Raw genomic sequence first — 18,231 nt, forward strand, 5'->3', positions numbered from 1 at the left:
CCCAACATTTGTGTAGTCTTTATGCTTATAGAAACATGCTCCACCTGCTGGTCATGACTGGATATACACCCACTCGTAAAGATTAACCTCTACTGGTCTGGAGAGTGCCAAAGAAAGGCCAAATGGCCCATGAGTTTGCCCATCCGCAGTAACCATTATCTCTTCCTCTCACTAAGAGATCCCACTTGCCTATCCCAGGCTTTCTTGAAATCAGACACAGTCTCTGTCTCCACCACCTCCACCAGAGACTATTCCACGCATCTACCACCCTTTCTGTAAAAAAGTATTTCCTCAGATTACTCCTCACCTCTTAACTTCATCCTATGCCCTCATTCCAACGCTTCCTTTCAAATTAAAGAGACTCGACTCATGCGCATTTACATCATGTAGGTATTTAAATGTCTCATCATATCTCCCCTCTCCAGCCTTTTTCCCAAAATATACAGATTGAGATCTTTAAGTCTGTCCCCATTCGCCTTATGATTAAGACCATGCACCATTTTAGTAGTCGTCCTCTGGACTAACTCCATCCTTTCTATATTTTTTGAAGGTATGGCCTCCAGAATTGTACACAATATTAAGAACATAAGAATTTGCCTCCGCTGGGTCAGACCAAGGGTCCATGGAGTCCAGCGGTCCGCTCCTGCGGCGGCCCATCAGGTCCATGACCTGTAGAGTGATCTTTTGTCTAACCCGTTGATTCCTACTCCCTTATATCCTGAAAAACCCCTTTTTCCCTTTTATCTATGCCCTTTTTTGCTCCTGTGTCCTCCTTTATTTGTAGCCTTCAATCCCCTTATCCTTCAGGAATTTATCTAGTCCCTCTTTGAAACCCCTTAATGTAGTCTGTCCTATTACATCTTCCGGAAGCGCATTCCAGGTATCCACCACCCTCTGAGTGAAGAACTTTCTAGCATTGGTTCTAAACCTGTCCCCTTTCAATTTCTCTGAGTGCCCTCTTATTTTTGTAGTTCCTAGTATGCTGAAGAACCTGTCCCTCTCCACCCTCTCTATGCCTTTCATAATCTTGTAAGTCTCTATCATGTCACCTCTGAGTCTCCGCTTTTCCAGGGGGAAAAGCCCCAGTTTCTCTGACCTTTCAGCGTATGAAAGGTTCTCCATATCCTTAATCATTCGTGTCGCTCTCCTCTGGACCCTCTCAAGTATCGCCATATCCTTCTTAAGGTACGGTGACCAATATTGGACACAGTACTCCAGGTGTGGGCGCACCATTGCCTGATACAGCGGCAGGATGACTTCCTTCGTTCTTGTTGTAATACCCTTCTTGATAATATCCAACATTCTGTTTGCTTTCTTTGAGGCCGCCGCGCATTGCGCCATTGGTTTCATTGTTGTATTCTAAATGAGGTCTCACCACCAGAGTCTTATACAGGGGCATCAATACCTTCTTTTTCCTACTGGCCATACCTTTCCCTATGCAGCCTAGCATCTGAAGGGGCACATATATTATTTGTAAGTTTTTCTATTCCTGCTTGTGTAAAAGGAACTGCTGAAACAGTTATCATTTTGCCAAGAAACCACAAGGTCTTTTCTTTTTGTGTTCTGAGCTCTGTGTCCCCATTTTGTTCTGTAGTTGACTTGTTTTGATAAGAAACATTTGTTAAAAAAGAAACATTGCTAGACCTTAGACAACAGTATTATATGCTATAATGGAAACTTCCCATTATTCCCCCCCTTATGTTTGCTACCTCTTTCTAGTTGCTTTTATGTATCCTGTTACCAAATATGGTCTTTCCTACAGTCATATGCTGAAAAAACTGACCCATGTGAAATGCTATAAATATGTGTCAGTGCTCTGAATAAATGGGACATTTCTTTGGCCATACAACTACATGTGTGTTCTTTTCTTTCTAATGAGATGAGATGCCTCCCCGATGCATCGGTACCAGAGACAACAGAGTATGTGTGTGAGGTAGTTTTGGGACCAGAACCTTAGCATCCTTTTAGCTTTTGCTGTCACCTAGAATATATTTCATGAATAAACTGCACACCAACATTATTACGTATCTCCACCGTGGTTTGTTCGTGTCTACTTGGATTGTGGAGATCTTTCTCCTGGTTTGTTTGACCACATGATCTTAAGGTGGCCAATCACACCCAAGTCCCGCTCTTCTGTAGTGCACTTAAGTTCTTCACCCCTTAAATTGTACCATTCCCTCTGGTTTTTGCAGTCCAAATGCATGACCTTGCATTTCTTAGCATTAAATTTTAGCTGCCAAATTTCAGACCATTCTTCATGCTTCACCAGGTTTTTCTTCATGTTATTCACACCATCCTGGGTGTCTACAGATTTTGCTGTGGTTAAAACTATAGCCTCAGCAGCCTGAGGTTGTGGGTTCAAACCCACGCTGCTCCTTGTGACCCTGGGTAAGCCATTTAATCCCCCTACTGCCCCAGGTACATTAGATAGTTTGTGAGCCTTCTGGGACAGACAGGGAAAATGCTTGGGTACTTGAATAAAATTCAAGTAAACCGTTCTGAGCTCCTCTGGGAAAACAGCAAGGAAAATTAATGTATAAATAAATATAGGACATTTTAAGTAGTAAATTTCAAATAAATTAGAGAAAATACTTTTTCACTCAACTTGAAATTAATCTCTGGAATTCATTGCCAAAGAATGTAGTAAAAGCAGTTAGCACAGTAGGGTTTAGGGTTTGGACAAGTTTCTAAAAGAAAACATCCGTAAGCCATTAAGATGAACTTGGAGAAATCCACTGCTTATACTTGGCATAAGTGGCAAAAATTATGTTTTATTCTATTGGGACCTTGCCAGGTACTTCTGACCTTGATTGGCCACGGTTGAAAACAGGATTCTGGGCTTAATGGACTTTCAGTCTGTCCCAATATGACAATGCTTATGTTCTATATTTTCCCTTTAGGATGGGGTTTGGAATGAGGGCAACATCACATTCTTGCAACAAAAGCTCTTCTCACCTCAGTGATGCTTTCTCCAGTACGGGCTGCTTTCTCTGCTTCTCCAATCAGTATTCGAAGTGCTGCATCTGCTGCTTCTTGTTTTGCTTGTTTTTTGTTATGTGCGCTAACAGCTGGGAACCAACGTCCTCCAACCTTAGCTTGAAAGACAAATCTGATAAGAAGAAAAATCAATTAACTAGATGGGGAAAGCATTTACTTTATGCTAAAAATGATCTAGCTGGAGAAGCTGACAGAATTTATTACTAACCTGATAAAACTAGTTGAAAAAGAGTAAAGTAGAAGGAAGAAATGTCATACTGGGTTATACGAGATTATCTCACTGGGTTATGTTCCAAGTCAACCTTTTTTCCTCCTTTTTGGGAGGAAAAGGGGCACCTCAGTTTCTATTTCAGTATATACGGCAACTGAAAAACGCTCCTCTTCAAAAAGGTGCAGCACACACACACTTCTGGCTTCCATAGTATCTCTACAATTATCTGTATTAGACAGACTTTCCTGTGGATTTATGTTGGGGAAGTAAGGAGCATATATGTATTCAGTTTTCAAAAGTACAACCACTAATTTTGCTCCCTCTATTAAAATGTGTACACGAAATTACAGCAAGCTTTCGGAGTTAAAGGATATAGATTCTGTAAAAGCTATGGAGACTTCCAGAAAGGTTTCAACCACATTTGAAGGATGGCACGCCAGAAAGCAGTACTCCATTTTACACTTCTGGCCTCAAAGAAAGCACAGTTACTTACAGCAACAGGTGTTATCCGGGGACAGCAGGCAGATATTTGCACATATGGGCGATGTCATCCACAGAGCCCGGTACGGACAGTCTGATAAGTGAACTGTCACTTTAAGTTTGAAAAACTTTGTGTCTACCCACACCTTGCATGCACGAGTGCCTTCCCGCCCACCGAGGCGCAAGATTCCTCAGTTCTATAAGCAAGCTAAGAAGCCATCCAGGGGAGGTGGGTGGAATATGAGAATATCTGCCTGCTACCCTGGATAACACCTGTTATAGTAAGTATCTGTGCTTTATTCTAGGACAAGCAGGCAGCATATTCTCACATATGGTACTCCCTAGCTTACTGAAATGGGAAGGAGGGAGAGTTGGTCAATTAAGAAAATAAATTTTGTAAAACTGCTTGGCCGAAGTGAGCATCACGTCTGGAAAAAGATTCCAGACAGTAGCGAGAGGTGAAGGTATGCACTGAGGACTAAGTAGCTGCTTTGAAGATTTCATCAATGGGAATGGAACGAAAAAATGCAAATGAAGCTGACATAACTCAGACTTTATGTGCCGTGACATGGCCCCCTAAGCTGCAGCCTAGCCTGAGCATAGCAAAAAGAAATACAAGCTGCCAGCCATGTGGTAATAGTTCTCTTGGTTATAGGCTTGCCCAGTCTGTTTGGGTCATAGGAGATGAACAGAAGAAGAGATGTTCTGTGAGATTGAGTCCTTTGTAAATAATAAGCCAAGGCTCGTTTGCAATCCAATGTATGAAGAGCTGTCTCACTAGGGTGTGAATGAGGTTTTGGAAAGAAAACTAGTAACATAATAGACTGATTGAGATGAAACTCCGAAACCACTTTTGGTAGGCATTTTGGATGAATGTGGAGAACCACCTTATCATGGTGAAAAACTGTATAAAGGTGGGTCTGACGCAAGGCTTGAAGTTCACTCACTCAACATGCAGAAGTGATAGAGATTAAAAAGGCAACTTCCCAAGTGAGGAATTTAAGATGAGCCAATGGCATTGGTTCAAATTGAGACTTCATTGGTCTAGAGTGAACAACATTAAGATCCCAAGCCACCGGAAGTGGTTTGATGTTTAAAAGATCTTTCATAAATCTAGAAACAAGAGGATGCGAAGCCAGAGATTTGTTGTTGATCTGATTATGGAACGCACTGATAGCACTAAGATGAACTCTAACTGAAGTGGTTTTAAGATCCGAGTTGGATAAATATAGAAGAGATTCCAACACTGAAGAAATGGAGGAGGATATAGAATCATGATGAAGAGCACACCACGCTGAAAACCGTGTCCACTTCTGCTGGTATCATTGCTGAGTGGAAGATTTTCCGGATGCTTCTAAAATGGCCGACAGGATCATTAAGATCATTGACTGTTGAGGTCATGCCGAAAGGTACCAAGATATCAGGTGTAACGAATGTAGATTGGGATGTAAATGCGACCCTTGACTCTGAGTGAAATGAGATGGGAAGATCTGCAGTTATTGGATCTTTTATCAAGAGTTGAAGCAGGAGGGAAAACCATGGTTGCCTGGGCCACAGAGGAACTATTAGAATCATGATGGCTGACTCTTGCTCGAGTTTGACCAGTGTCTTGAGAATGAGTGGAATTTGAGGGAATGCACAGAGACATTTGTCAGTCCAATCCAGGAGAAAAGCATCTGCCTCCAGCTGATGAGCAGAGTATTGTCTGGAACAGAATTGAGGCAGTTTGTGATTGATGGGAGACGCAAACAGGTCTATCTGAGGCATTCCCCAAAGGGAGAAAATCTGATATAAAACCTTGGAGTGAAGTGCCCACTCGTGTGGCCAGATATCTGCCGAGTTTGTCGGCAAGAGTGTTTTGCTCTCCCTGAACATAGACCGCTTTCAAAAAGATGTTCCAAGGAATCACCCAGTTCCAAATCTTCTTAGCCTCTTGATAGTTAGAAAACTTGTGCCTCCTTGTTTATGTAATACATTGCGACTTGATTGTCTGTGCGAAGAAAGAGCATGTGAGTGGATATACTGTGTTGAAACATTTTCGAGCATTGCAGACTGCTCTGAGTTCCAGGAGATTGATATGAAGACCAGTGGCCCTGTGTTCGGAGATGGTCCAGATGAGCACCCCACACATACATGGAGGAATCCGTGGTCAGAACTTTCTGATGCAGTGATATTTGAAATAAGAGCCCTCTGGAAAGATTGGAAGAATTCATCCACCACTGAAGAGACTGACGCAGTGATGGTGTGACAGTAATCTTCTGGGAAAAAGGATCAAGAGCCTGAGACCATAGAGACACTAGAGACCACTGAGCTGTTCTGAGATGAAGTCTCGCGAAGGGAGTAACATGGACGATAAAGGCTATGTGATCCAAAAGTCATCATGTGTTTGGCTAAGATGGTTAGAAGATGAGAAAATTGACTGCAAAGCTGTATGCGGTTGTCTTGTCTTTGCTATGGTAGAAATGCCCTGAGTTGTATGGTTTCAAGCAGGGCTCCTATAAACTGAAGAGTTTGAGAGGTTAAAGTTGCGAATTGGGGGAAGTTGACGTCAAACACCAAATGTTGGAAAAAAAGGATTGTTGACTGAGTTGCCAAGTGCACATCTTGGGAAGAAACGTATTTTATCAGTCAATCTTCGGGATAAGGAAAAACTTGAAACCCTTGACTTCTTAGAAATGCTGCTACAACGACAAGGCACTTGCTGAAGATCCTTGGAGAGGAGGCCAAGCCAAAGGACAGGACCTTGTATTGAAAGTGTTGGTGGGCAATTTGAAATCGCAGACATTTTCTGTGAACTGGATGAATTGCTATGTGGGTATAAGCCTCTTTGAGATCTAGAGAGCATAGCCAATCATTGTGATCTAACAGGGGATATAGAGTTCCTAGAGATAACATTTGAAATTTTTATTTTACTAGAAACCTGTTGAGATGTCGGAGGTCGAGGATGGGGTGCAGACCTCTCATCTTCTTTGGGACAAGAAAATACCTGGAGTAGAATCCCTGATTTTTCTGAGAGGGAGTGACCTCCTCCATGGCATTTAGATGAAGCAAGGCCTCTATTTCCCCAAAGAAGTGACTTCTTCTGATGGTTGAAAGAGAGAAAATGGAGAGAGTAACCGTTCTTGATTACTTTGAGAACCCAGGAATCGGTCATTATCAGAATCCAACATTGATAATAAGTTTGCAGACGACCTCTGATTGGTTGAGGAAGAGACTGTGAGAGAGGAACAGCGGCTATGCTCTCGAGAAGCGTGTCAAAAAGACTGAGCAGGTTTTTGAGGGGCTGCTGATTGAGACTTTTGAGTGTTGTTGTCTTTTCTTCTGAGGAGGAGGCTGTCTAGAAACAGGTTGTTTAGCAGTATAACGCCTCTGATTTGAATAAGAAGACTTGGTCAACTGCCTTGAAGTGGAAGGTTTAGCCTTTGGTTTAACCAAAGAATTCCAACTGGTTTCATGCAATGCTAACTTTTGTGTAGCTGCTTCAACAGAATCTCTAACAGCTCATCTCCTAAACATGGCATATTGGCTAATCGATCTTGAAGATTAATGTCCATATTAGAGACTCTTAGCCAAGCCAGGCATTTTATAACAACTGGCATCGCCGATGCTCTGGAAGACATCTCAAATGCATCATAGGCTGACCTTGCTATATATTGTCCAGTTTCTTTCAGAGTAGATATAATCTGCTCATAGTGTGCAAGGAATATACTGGTCAAAATTAGGAGCTGATTGATCAACTGTTTTAAATAACAGGAAAAACAAAAAATTGTAATTGAGTATCCTGTTAGCCAGCATGGTATTTTGATAGTCTACAACCAAATTTGGCCACAGTCCTGCCCTCACATCCTGGAGGTGTCAAAGCATAAATCTTGATAGATATCTTAAGGGTTGATTCTACCACTAATGACTGATGCTGAAGCTGTGGTCTATCAAACCCAGGAGAAGAAACAATTCTGTATAAAGAACCAAGCTTCTTTGGAGCCACCACAGTAATAATAATAATAATAATAATATTTTATTTTGTATACCGCCATACCCAGGGAGTTCAAGGCGGTTCACAACAGGTAGATGAATTACATACAGTGCGATTCGAAAAAAGAAGAACATAAAGTAGATAAAGGTTTTTCCCAATTCTTAACCAGTATCTCTTTGATAATATCATGAAGCGGTAGCTTGAGGAGCTCTTTAGGAGGTTCATCATAATCCAAGCCTCCATGTACTCCGCACTATGGGCAGTATCGGCTTCCAGTTTAACAGGCAAAGCTCTGTCCGCCTGCCTGATGTATTTGGTAAAAGGGTCTGTCTGAAGGAGATTTCCTCCGAGGAGGGAGTGCTGTGGAGAAAGACTACACGAGTCAGGATCAAAGTAGGTGTACAGTCTGAGAAAGAATGTAAATCTGAATCATAAAGAAGGTTTGGAGATGGAGAACGACGAGGATGATGACCATGAGAAGTCTTCCAATGCCGTTGGTACCGATCCCTCAAAGACGATGAGTATCAATGTATATCTCATTTGCGCTTCGATAGAGAAAAAAAAGAAGTGACGCGGGAAGGCAAGCAAAAAACTGAACATAGTTTAGGAGAAAACGAATTTCTTCGCTCCATGGAAAACAAAGAACTGAGGAATCTCGCACCTCGGTGGGCGAGAAGGCACTCGCACATATGCAATGCGAGCAGTTGCAGTTTTCAAACTTAAAAGTGACAGTTCACTTGGCAGACTGTCCGTACCGGGCTCCGTGGATGACATCATCCATATGTGAGAATATGCTGCCTGGCTGTCCTAGGATAAACATTCCTAACTGCACTGACAGAAAATATCCTCCTTTAAGCATCAAGAGAAACAAAAGACTGTGTGGCATGCCACAGGATCTGACATCAGCACAGGTATAGCTAAAGGAAATGCAACATTTGTATAATAATAGCTTCAAGCTATTCAAATATAGTACAGTCCTCTTGTCAGTATGAGTTCCAGCACTCACTTGGGATCATGGGGTGGTCCAGACTGATCAACCAATTTGAACTCAGCAGCAAATCCATTGGCACGTGAGTACTCCAACAGGCCACTCACAGGATTTGTGTTCAAGTACTTGATGAGCTCACCAACACTTGTTGTCTTTGCTGCTTTTAGTTCTTCTTGAGTCAGTTCAGGCACCTCAGAAATCAGAATGGAACTATCCAAGGACTGACCCTCTACAAGAGGCTATAGCAGTTAAAACAAAACAAAATAAAACAGGTTTATCAACAAAAAACCTTCTCAATTTCTCAACCAAACAGAAATTCATTTCTTCTCAGGCACACCAGTATTGCTAGTGAGAACATTTCATCAGTAGGGAATCAAACAGTCAACACAAAAAAACAACACACTGACAAAGCTGGCATCCTTTTTCCAGCCAGAAGTCATCACTAACTGGGTTATGAAAATACAAACAATTTCTGTAGCTCTTAAGCCATGAAAATCTCAGCTAGCAATAAGTTAAAATCTGTATTTCTCATGTTTTAAAATAGAAAACGTGATAAAGCATTGAGCTAAAATATTGACTTTTCACGCCTTTTACCCAATTTAGCATAGATGGTATTGATTGCCTCAAGTTACTTTGCTCAATTTTTAAGTGCCATGAGTGTTGAGAGATTTCAACCTGCCGGATGCGGAATCGGAAAGAAGTAGGGAGATTGTGGATGCCTTTCAAGAGGCTCTGCTCAGACAAATGATGACAGAACCCACGAGGGAAAAAGCGATATTGGATCTGGTTCTCACAAATGCAGAGAGTATCTCTAATGTTCGAGTGGGTGCTCACCTGGGAAGTAGCAATCATCAAACGGTTTGGTTTGATATAACAGCTAAAGTAGAGAGTGGCCGCACGATACTTAAAGTTCTAGATTTCAAACTTACGGACTTTAATGCAATGGGAGAGTACCTGAAGAAAGAGCTGTTAGGATGGGAGGACATAAGAGAAGTGGAAAAACAGTGGTTTAAGTTGAAAGGAGCGATAAAAATGGTTACGGACCTTTATGTGAAGAAAATAAATAAAAACAAGAGAAAAGGGAAACCGATATGATTCTCCAAACTAGTGGCGGAGAAAATAAAGGCAAAAGAGTTGGCGTTCCTGAAATATAAAAAAACCCAAGAAGAGGAGTGCAAAAAGGACTACCGGATGAAACTGAAAGAAGCCAAGAGAGAGATACGTCTGGCAAAAGTGCAGGCGGAAGAACAAAAGGCTAAAAATGTAAAAAAGGGTGACACAATTTTTTTCAGATATATTAGTGAAAGGAGGAGGATGAAAAATAGAATTGCTAAACAAAAAGATGCTGGGAACCGATATGTGGAGAGTGGTAAGGAAAAAGCAAACATGCTAAACAAATACTTCTGTTCTGTGTTCATGGAAGAAAATTCTGGAGAAGGACCGAGATTGTCTGGCAAAGTAATGTGAGAAAACGTAGATTCTGCGTTGTTCACGGAGGAAAGTGTTTATGAGCAACTTGAAAAACTGAAGGTGGACAAAGCGATGGGACCGGACGGGATCCATCCCAGGATACTGAGGGAGCTCAGAGAGGTTCTGGCAGGTCCTATTAAAGACTTGTTCAACAAATTTCTGGAGATGAGAGTGGTTCCTAGGGATTGGAGGAGAGCGGATGCGGTCCCTATTCACAAAAGTGGTCACAGGGATGAAGCGGGAAACAACAGGCCGGTGAGCCTCACTTCGGTTGTTGGAAAACTAATGGAAGTGTTGCTGAAAGAAAGGATAGTGTACTTCCTTGAATCTAATGGGTTACAGGATCCGAGGTAACATGGCTTTACAAAAGGTAAATTGTGCCAAACGAACCAGAATTTTATTTTATTTTATTTTTTTTTAAATCTTTATTCCTTTTTATTTCTTTCAACAAGTGTACAGTATTATTACAATTAATTTACATAACACACTTGGCATTCTTAAATAATATTATTATACATGTTTTTATTCCCCCCCAACCTCCCACCCTTTTCCATATCAATAAAATATTCCTTCCAAATTTATATATAATTATACATCCCTTTTTGATAATACAATTAATCTGACATGAAATCTGTCCCTCCCCCCATCCTTCTTCCTCAAACACTTTAAACATTTTATTATACCCAGTAATGCACAACAATAAATATCCCATCCTATTACATATATCTCCTTATTTTTCATAACAACATATTTCCAATATTTTTCCCTTATTTTATTTTTTTTAATTATTTATTCATTTTTAAAACTTTCAATAAGTGCAGTATAAGATAAAATCATTTTACACTTTAACATCATTTAATATTCTACCAAAGTCTAAATCACATCAAATATCCTTCCCTCCCACATACCTAACAATTGTCCTTAAACATAAGAAAACAAAGTATCCCCCCCCCTCCCGGACATGTATGTTCAAAGGGAAAAAACAATATTCATTCTTTACAATATTTTGTTAATGGCTCCCTAACATCCTTAAATTTCTGATTGAATTTTTTGTTTGGGTGACCGGAGAGCTAGTTCGAGGACACATGCTAGATGTAATTTACTTAGATTTCAGCAAAGCCTTTGATACGGTTCCTCATAGGAGGCTCTTGAACAAACTTGAAGTGTTGAAGTTAGGACCCAAAGTGGTGAACTGGGTTAGAAACTGGCTCTCGGACAAACACCAGAGGGTGGTGGTTAATCGAAGTCGCTCGGAGGAAGGAAAGGTGAGTAGTGGAGTCCCTCAGGGTTCGATGCTGGGGCTGATCCTGTTCAATATGTTTGTGAGTGACATTGCTGAAGGGTTAGAAGGAAAAGTTTGCTTTTTTGCTCCATGGTGCAATCTCACCTTGAGTATTGTATTCAAATTGTGGTCACCTTATCTCAAAAAAAGATATAGTAGAACTAGAAAAGGTTCAAAGAATAGCAACTAAGATGATAAAGGGGATGGAACTCCTCTCATATGAGGAAGGACTAAAGAGGTTAGGGCTCTTTAGCTTGGAAGAGACGGCTGGGGGGGGGAGACACGATTAAAATCTACAAAATCCTGAGTGGTATAGAACGGGTACAAGTGGATTGATCTTTTTACTCCATCAAAAATTACAAAGACTAGGGGTCACTGAAAATTACAGGGAGACAGGAGGAAACATTTTTTTCACTTGGAGAATAGTTAAGCGCTGTAACGTGTTGCCAGAGGATGTGAGAAGAGCAGTTAACATAGCTGGTTTAAAAAAAAAAAAAAAGATTTGGACAAGTTCCTGGAGGAAAAAAAATCCAGTCTGTAATTGAGACAGACATTGGGGAAGCTACTGCTTGCCCTGGATTGATAGCATGGAATGCTGCTACTATTTGGAGTTTTGCCAGGTACTTGTAATCTGAATTGACCACTGTGAAGACAGGATACTGGGCTAGATGGACAATTGGTCTGACCCAGTAAGGCTATTCTTACTGTATGTTCTTATGTCCAGAAGGGCCATCGAAGGCAGTGGAGTTACAGGGACTGGAGACTCATAGCAGAGGTTTGAAAAAGGGTTGCTGCAGCAAAAGCAGCACCAGTCAAGCAGCACTGGAATAGGTGCAGAAGAGTCTGAAATGCCTTGGCCTTGAGGCAGGAAGTCCTGCAGAGGCATGGAGAGACAGACACGGGAAAAAATTTCTGCCGAGTGTGAGGGAGGGGATCAGGCCTGTAGTGTCTGAGTGGAAGGATTTCCTAGAGGCCTTACTTTTGGAGTGGGCATTTTAAGAAATCTGCCACGAACCTGCAGCAGACTGACAGAGCTGCAAAGTCTTACAATGCTGCATTCTGTGCTCTGCGGGGGGATGACGATGATGACTGTAAAGCAAAAATCAGCAGGAAGCCTGCTGGGTTTCCTGCAGGCAGCTACTGGTACTGCTGGAAAAAAAGAAGCTTCTGCAGTACAGGAAAGCAGAAAGCTAGAGAAACGGTCCCGAGGGGATGGAATCTGTGAAATTATCCTTTCCTTAGTACAGAAAATGCTTAAAAGCTTGTTTCAGCAACCATATGGGATTCCGTTAGTGGAAGAATAAGCTTCAGGGTACTGTGAAGCACATGGTCCTGTTAGTAACGATGCTGAAGATTTTACTGGGATTTTACTATGCTACCTGGAGGGGATGATTTAAGGGGAGGGGCGCTTTTCTCTGTTTGAATAATGGGAATGCTTTTCGCTTGTTTATTTTATATTGCAAACTGCTGAATTTGTTAGTGTAATTAGAAGTGAATAAACTTGTAAGTGATGGTCACCTCTCCCAGTGGTGCCAGTGGCTATGACGCAGTAGGCTGTGTGTGCAGAAAATTCACACTGAAGGGGAGAGGAATGTTGGAGGCAGCAAGCTTTAACTAATATATCCCCCCAAACAAAAACAAAAAAAGAGGCTTGGGATGTACAAGTTTTAAGTTGTGGGGGTTTTATTTAAATTTTTGTAATTGAAGGAGTCATGTATGTATCGTTTATATCCTGTATTTTTGAACTATTTTGTAAGTTTCTTATATTAAAATTGTATCATGTACATCGCCTAGAATTTATAATAGGCGATTCATCAAAAACTGAATAAACTTGAAACTTAAACTTGAAACTTGAGCGAGGAGAGCTGCAACTTGTTCAGTATAGAGTTGAGCAAAAAACTGGAGCAAGCAGGGGAAGCACCAAACACAGAACTCCCATGCATGCCCAATAAGCCAAAAAGGGTTACTTTGCTAAGAGAGCTCCAGCAACATGGCTATGTCAAAAGACATTACCAAGTGTGCCTTCATCTCCTTTGCTTGTCTGTGGAGAAAGAGTCCACAACTCATTTCAGATGACCCACAAAACAGCTGTCAAGGCAGTAACTAGTTTTGGATTTGAACTGATCCAGTTAATTCGAGTCATCCAGTCTCCCCCATCATTTCTTATAATACACGTTTCTTGTAAAGAGGCAAGACAACAATTTCTATAAAGTGGCCTAAAACTAAAAACAAAGCAGATGCTTTAAATAGTTGGTTAAAAAAATAAATTGTAGGACTATATAAAGAAAGGATCATGGAGATAGAAGTGTACATTTCATAACATTTTTCTAGCTAAGCTTTTGCACACCTTAACACTATAAAAAAAAAATGACATCCAAACCTGAGCAATTAAAGAAAAAGAAAAAAAAAAAAAAGTGTCCAGCACCATGGTCTGAACAGCACAAGTCAGAGCTATATCAAAATTGTTAGTGCTTTTCAAACTTTTCAGACACAGTGAAAAGAAATTGTTTGAGTTGATTTATCTCACAGTCTGTCCCCATATTACCTTTTCAGGATACTGGATTGTTGCAGAGTCCCCACGGAGTACCCTGACAGCTGCATCTGCTGCCATTAGTTTTGCCAGCTTCTTACTGTTTGCAACCACCGTGGGATATGTCTGGTCGCCTATTTTTGCACAGTACGTGAACCTAACGCAACAGAAGAGAAAAAGCACAAAGCATTCCAAACCGTCAGCACGCATGTAGCAACCTTCTCATGCAAGTTTATGCTAATAGCTTTCAGTGATGCTGTCTTATGGTGCTAGTTAAGAAAAAGATATGCCAGAAAAGGGTTAATTCAAATTTAAGATTTTAGCAACCATATTTCCAGATTTAATTTTGATATTCACAATACACCTTTCCCCGTCTTTTAATCACAATATATGCTTAACACTGAATGGAAAGATTAGGTTCTTACATCGATAGTCTTTCTAACAGACATACACTCCATTCCTGAACCTTCAGGTAGTCGATCCCTTCTTGCAAGAACTCTTGTAGGGAGCTTTATTTGCATACTTTTTTGCTCCTCCTCTCTTACCTCTGGTATGTTCTACAACTCCTCAGTGTGTAAAAGCAGACAGACAATCAGCCCTGTATACAAAACAGGGGGGGGGGGTACAGGGACTCTCCCCGAAAAACATGTCTGTTCTGCTCATAGCATGAAACATATCAGCATATATAACAGATAATCAAATTCAAACATTTGCAATACATAAGCAGGGTGAAAAACAAACTAGTCACCAACTTGAAATGGAGAATGCACATTTATCTTTTTATCCAACTCGGATCATACCCCCTTTGCCATACACATTCTTATGATATGAACATACATCTCCAAACTTTAGAAAATGTAATATACACATCTAAATGCCAGACTATGCATGTACAAATTACAAACAGGGCTTCTAAAATGAACACTTTAGTAAAAATGAAAATGTCATACTTTGGATCGTGGGCTGGTCCTTCTTGAGATAAAAGCTGAAACTCGCACGCATTGCCTGATTTTTGGCTATGCTCCATTAAAATGCTAATAGGATTCTTCCCAGAGGAAAGCATCTGCTGTACTCCAGGCTAAGAAAAAAAAAAAAAGAAGAAAATCACAGATAAAGAATACCACCAATGGACTTCGACAGGTCAGTTCTACCCTCTGCATCTATAATTCCAGGATAAAGGGAGCAATCATTGCATTACATTAGAGATTTCTATTCCGCCATTACCTTGCGGTTCAAGGCGGGTTACAAAAGAGTTATAGAAGGTGGATTACAAAAGAAGGTATCTGGTCATTTCCAGGAAATAATAGAGAGGGGATCAGGGCATCTTATTCACTGCAAAAGAGCAGGAATGATGAAGAAGAAAAGTATGTCTAATGTTACAACAAAATGTAAAAGTGCTTACCTCAGCATCTACCTGAGCTGCTTCAGACATTTCTACTTCCTCAGTCTCAGGGCCACCCTCTGCTTCACGGAGGAGGATTTTCAGGGCTATGGCGGCTGCTTCTTTCTTGGCTATTTTCTTACTGCTCGCTTCGACAGCTGGAAACTTTCTTCCATTGACAACAGCCTGGAATTTAAATCTTCCCAGAAAAACAAGCAAAGACATTAAAAATATTTATTTTCCGTCAAAGCTGCATAAACTTATGAGAAGAGTCTTTATACCTGAACCAATTTCCAAAAACAGAAAAAGAAATGCTCTCTCTAAACTCAGCAACTCTCACAGTTCTTAGGGCATATCTAACCAGTGATGGGTTTTTTTTTTTTCACTATATCCACATTTTCTGACTTGGAAATTTTTAAATGTGATTATTATTTAGTTATTGATCTGAAGTTTTTTTACTTGCATACTGTATGGTGACATTTTACTTTGCTCTGTTAAGTTTTATTATGTTATGTAATGGTGTTATCCGCATAGATGTTTGATATGTGGGCTATAAATGTTTTAAATAAATATGCATATAAGAAATTTGAGGTATAATGCTGAAACAGATTCAAAATCTGTTTCCGCCTGGTCTCAGTATCGGCTGAAAGACTGTTCTTGTTTTGGTCAAAACCAACCATGTGCTTTCAGTGGGAGCTGATAATTTGTCCTTTGCCCTGTCTCCCTCCCTCCCCTCATTCACATGCAGACCTATTTTATAATCCCTGGCTGTCTAGGTGTGTAGTCAGGGCAGAAGTGATCCCCAGTTGCTCCTATCCATGCTGGCTCTGCTCTCAACATGGCTGACATGATTTCTAGTCGCAGTCCTCCGAGGTCACAGTAGCTGGGTCAAGTGGTCCATGTCAAGTGGTCCAATATTGAAAATCATCCCCACTCAACATCCTCCAAATTGAATAAAATTTTATGTGGATTTTCTCTATAGCCTCAAATGAAACCATATACAATTTTTCAGCTGGATTTCTATTGGTTTGAGACCCAGAGGCTGCCAAATGTAGGACACTCTAGGAGTGCAGGGCTCTGCGTAACACAAATGGCAACTTGTCCAGCCACTACAGTTCAACAATGCGCCCAAGAAAATTGAAATTTTGTGGATTAATACAACCCCTGGCACTAACTTCGGGTGCAAAGTTACGAATGTGTTCAAGGCTTGAGAGGTTAAGGTAGAGCTTGCAGGAATGGAACAGGGACAGAAGCCGTGGAGACGTGATGGGGATATTGAGATCCCACAGGGATGGGGATAAATTAGTCCCCTTGTCATTCTCTATTCACAATATCTCCCCTCAAACATAATTAAATGGAGGAAAAGACCTCAGAAATCCCAAGCTTATCACCTGCCCCCTCAAAGTGTCACTTCTGATGTGTGCACATACATGCACCCTCCTCCCAGCCCAGTGCCTGGTATGGTGTTGATCAGAAATGCAAGAAAAGGACAGTGGCTGCTCACAAGGTCATAAGGCTCCTCTTCTACTGCCAATACTGAATGTAAAATTTGAACCATTTGGGTCAAACTATGCATTTAGCGACAAAAGTGCGGCCTGAGGCGCTGCCATTCTTCTTTCCTTCCACTTCTGAATCTTGCCAGACCAAAGCCATAAGAGTGAGTTTGGGGAGGGAGAGAGACCTAGATTGAGCTATGGAGGTGTGTGCGTTTGCGCTAGGGGAGACAGAGAGAAAGCTATGGGTACATGTGTGCACTTTATAAGCAGAAATGGAAAGAACAGACAGTGGTCATTTGCTGAATGGCAGGGAGGAAGGGAGAGAGGGGAATCCACCCTTTAAAGGAAACCCACATGGACCTTCCTAATCAGGTAGAAATTGGTGCGATAGCAACTGCAGAAGAAGCGCATAAGGAACAGTGTTACTGAAAAAGTTTGACCGCTTAGGGAAAGAGAAGAAAGATTCGGAGAAGCTACTGCTAGGGACAAGGACTCCTGCTGGGGTGGCTTGGTAGTTGATGGCTTTAGCCTTTTCCCCACTGCTCCAGCAACTGCAGCATAAAGCCTTTCTCCATTGCTGAAGGTGGATGGGTGATGGTGAGATCAGTGGTCTCTTATCTACTTCTTTCGTGCTAGTGTAAAACCTAACTCTTGATGCTATTATGATGTACTGTTTGAAGATGTTTTGCTGTGTTCAAGATTACTTCAATATTAGACGACCTATTAAACAGGAAGAAAATCCTTATAAGCCTAAAGCTGCACCACTTACGTGCTTCTGTTCAGTGGCTTACTTACAATCGGCATAAAACCTCCGAAAAAGCATTTTTTACTTAGCTTCTGTGTTGTAATCAGCAATATACAAGCCCCATATACTTGTCAACTGCTCAGCACACAAATAATAGCAGTAAATCTGGAGCCCGGTTTCCTCGATGCAGTAGTCTTTGCACTGTAAAATGCTGTTCACCGCTGAAAGTACAGAGATGCCGATTATAACGTAGAAGCTAAGTGAAAAATACTTTATCCTTTTTGAGGATATTTTTATACCGATTATAAGTAAGCCACTCAACAGAAGCACATAAGTGGTTCAGCTTTGGCTTGTGAGACTTTTCATCCTGTTTTACAGGTTTACTAATATTGAAGTAATCTTGAACACAGCTGGATGAAGCTGTTCTGCTGTATGATGTAGTTTTGAACTTCATTGCTTCATGTTGTGCTTGTTTGTAAATATGCATAAACAAAACAAAAAATAATCCAGTCATTCTGTCTGGATCCTAAAAATCTCTAGGCCAGGAGCCTCCTGATCAAACCAGGCAGGCAGCTGCATAATCTGTCACCATCTGCTGGAGGCAAAGAAACAGCGAACAGCTCAGACTAAACAGGTGCCCTTATAGGGCAGAACTCAACGCAGTCCCCTGGCTCCATC

The 18,231-nt window shown here is 41.1% G+C and overlaps 1 protein-coding gene across 2 annotated transcripts in view; it reads right to left on the reverse strand.

The window, feature by feature from the left end:
- Positions 1-18,231, reverse strand: part of ADAR (adenosine deaminase RNA specific) — a 68,223-nt gene that overhangs the window by 19,944 nt on the left and 30,048 nt on the right. For both annotated transcript variants that reach the window (XM_033924773.1, XM_033924771.1), the window contains exons 3-7: positions 15,334-15,511; positions 14,882-15,009; positions 13,947-14,088; positions 8,668-8,888; positions 2,956-3,109 (exon numbers count right to left, since the gene is read on the reverse strand). In XM_033924773.1, coding sequence (XP_033780664.1) covers positions 2,956-3,109; positions 8,668-8,888; positions 13,947-14,088; positions 14,882-15,009; positions 15,334-15,511 — 823 coding nt within the window. The remainder of the gene's footprint in view (positions 1-2,955; positions 3,110-8,667; positions 8,889-13,946; positions 14,089-14,881; positions 15,010-15,333; positions 15,512-18,231) is intronic.

This window comes from Geotrypetes seraphini, chromosome 16 (assembly GCF_902459505.1).
Source record: "Geotrypetes seraphini chromosome 16, aGeoSer1.1, whole genome shotgun sequence".
Classification (NCBI taxonomy): Eukaryota; Metazoa; Chordata; class Amphibia; order Gymnophiona; family Dermophiidae; genus Geotrypetes; species Geotrypetes seraphini.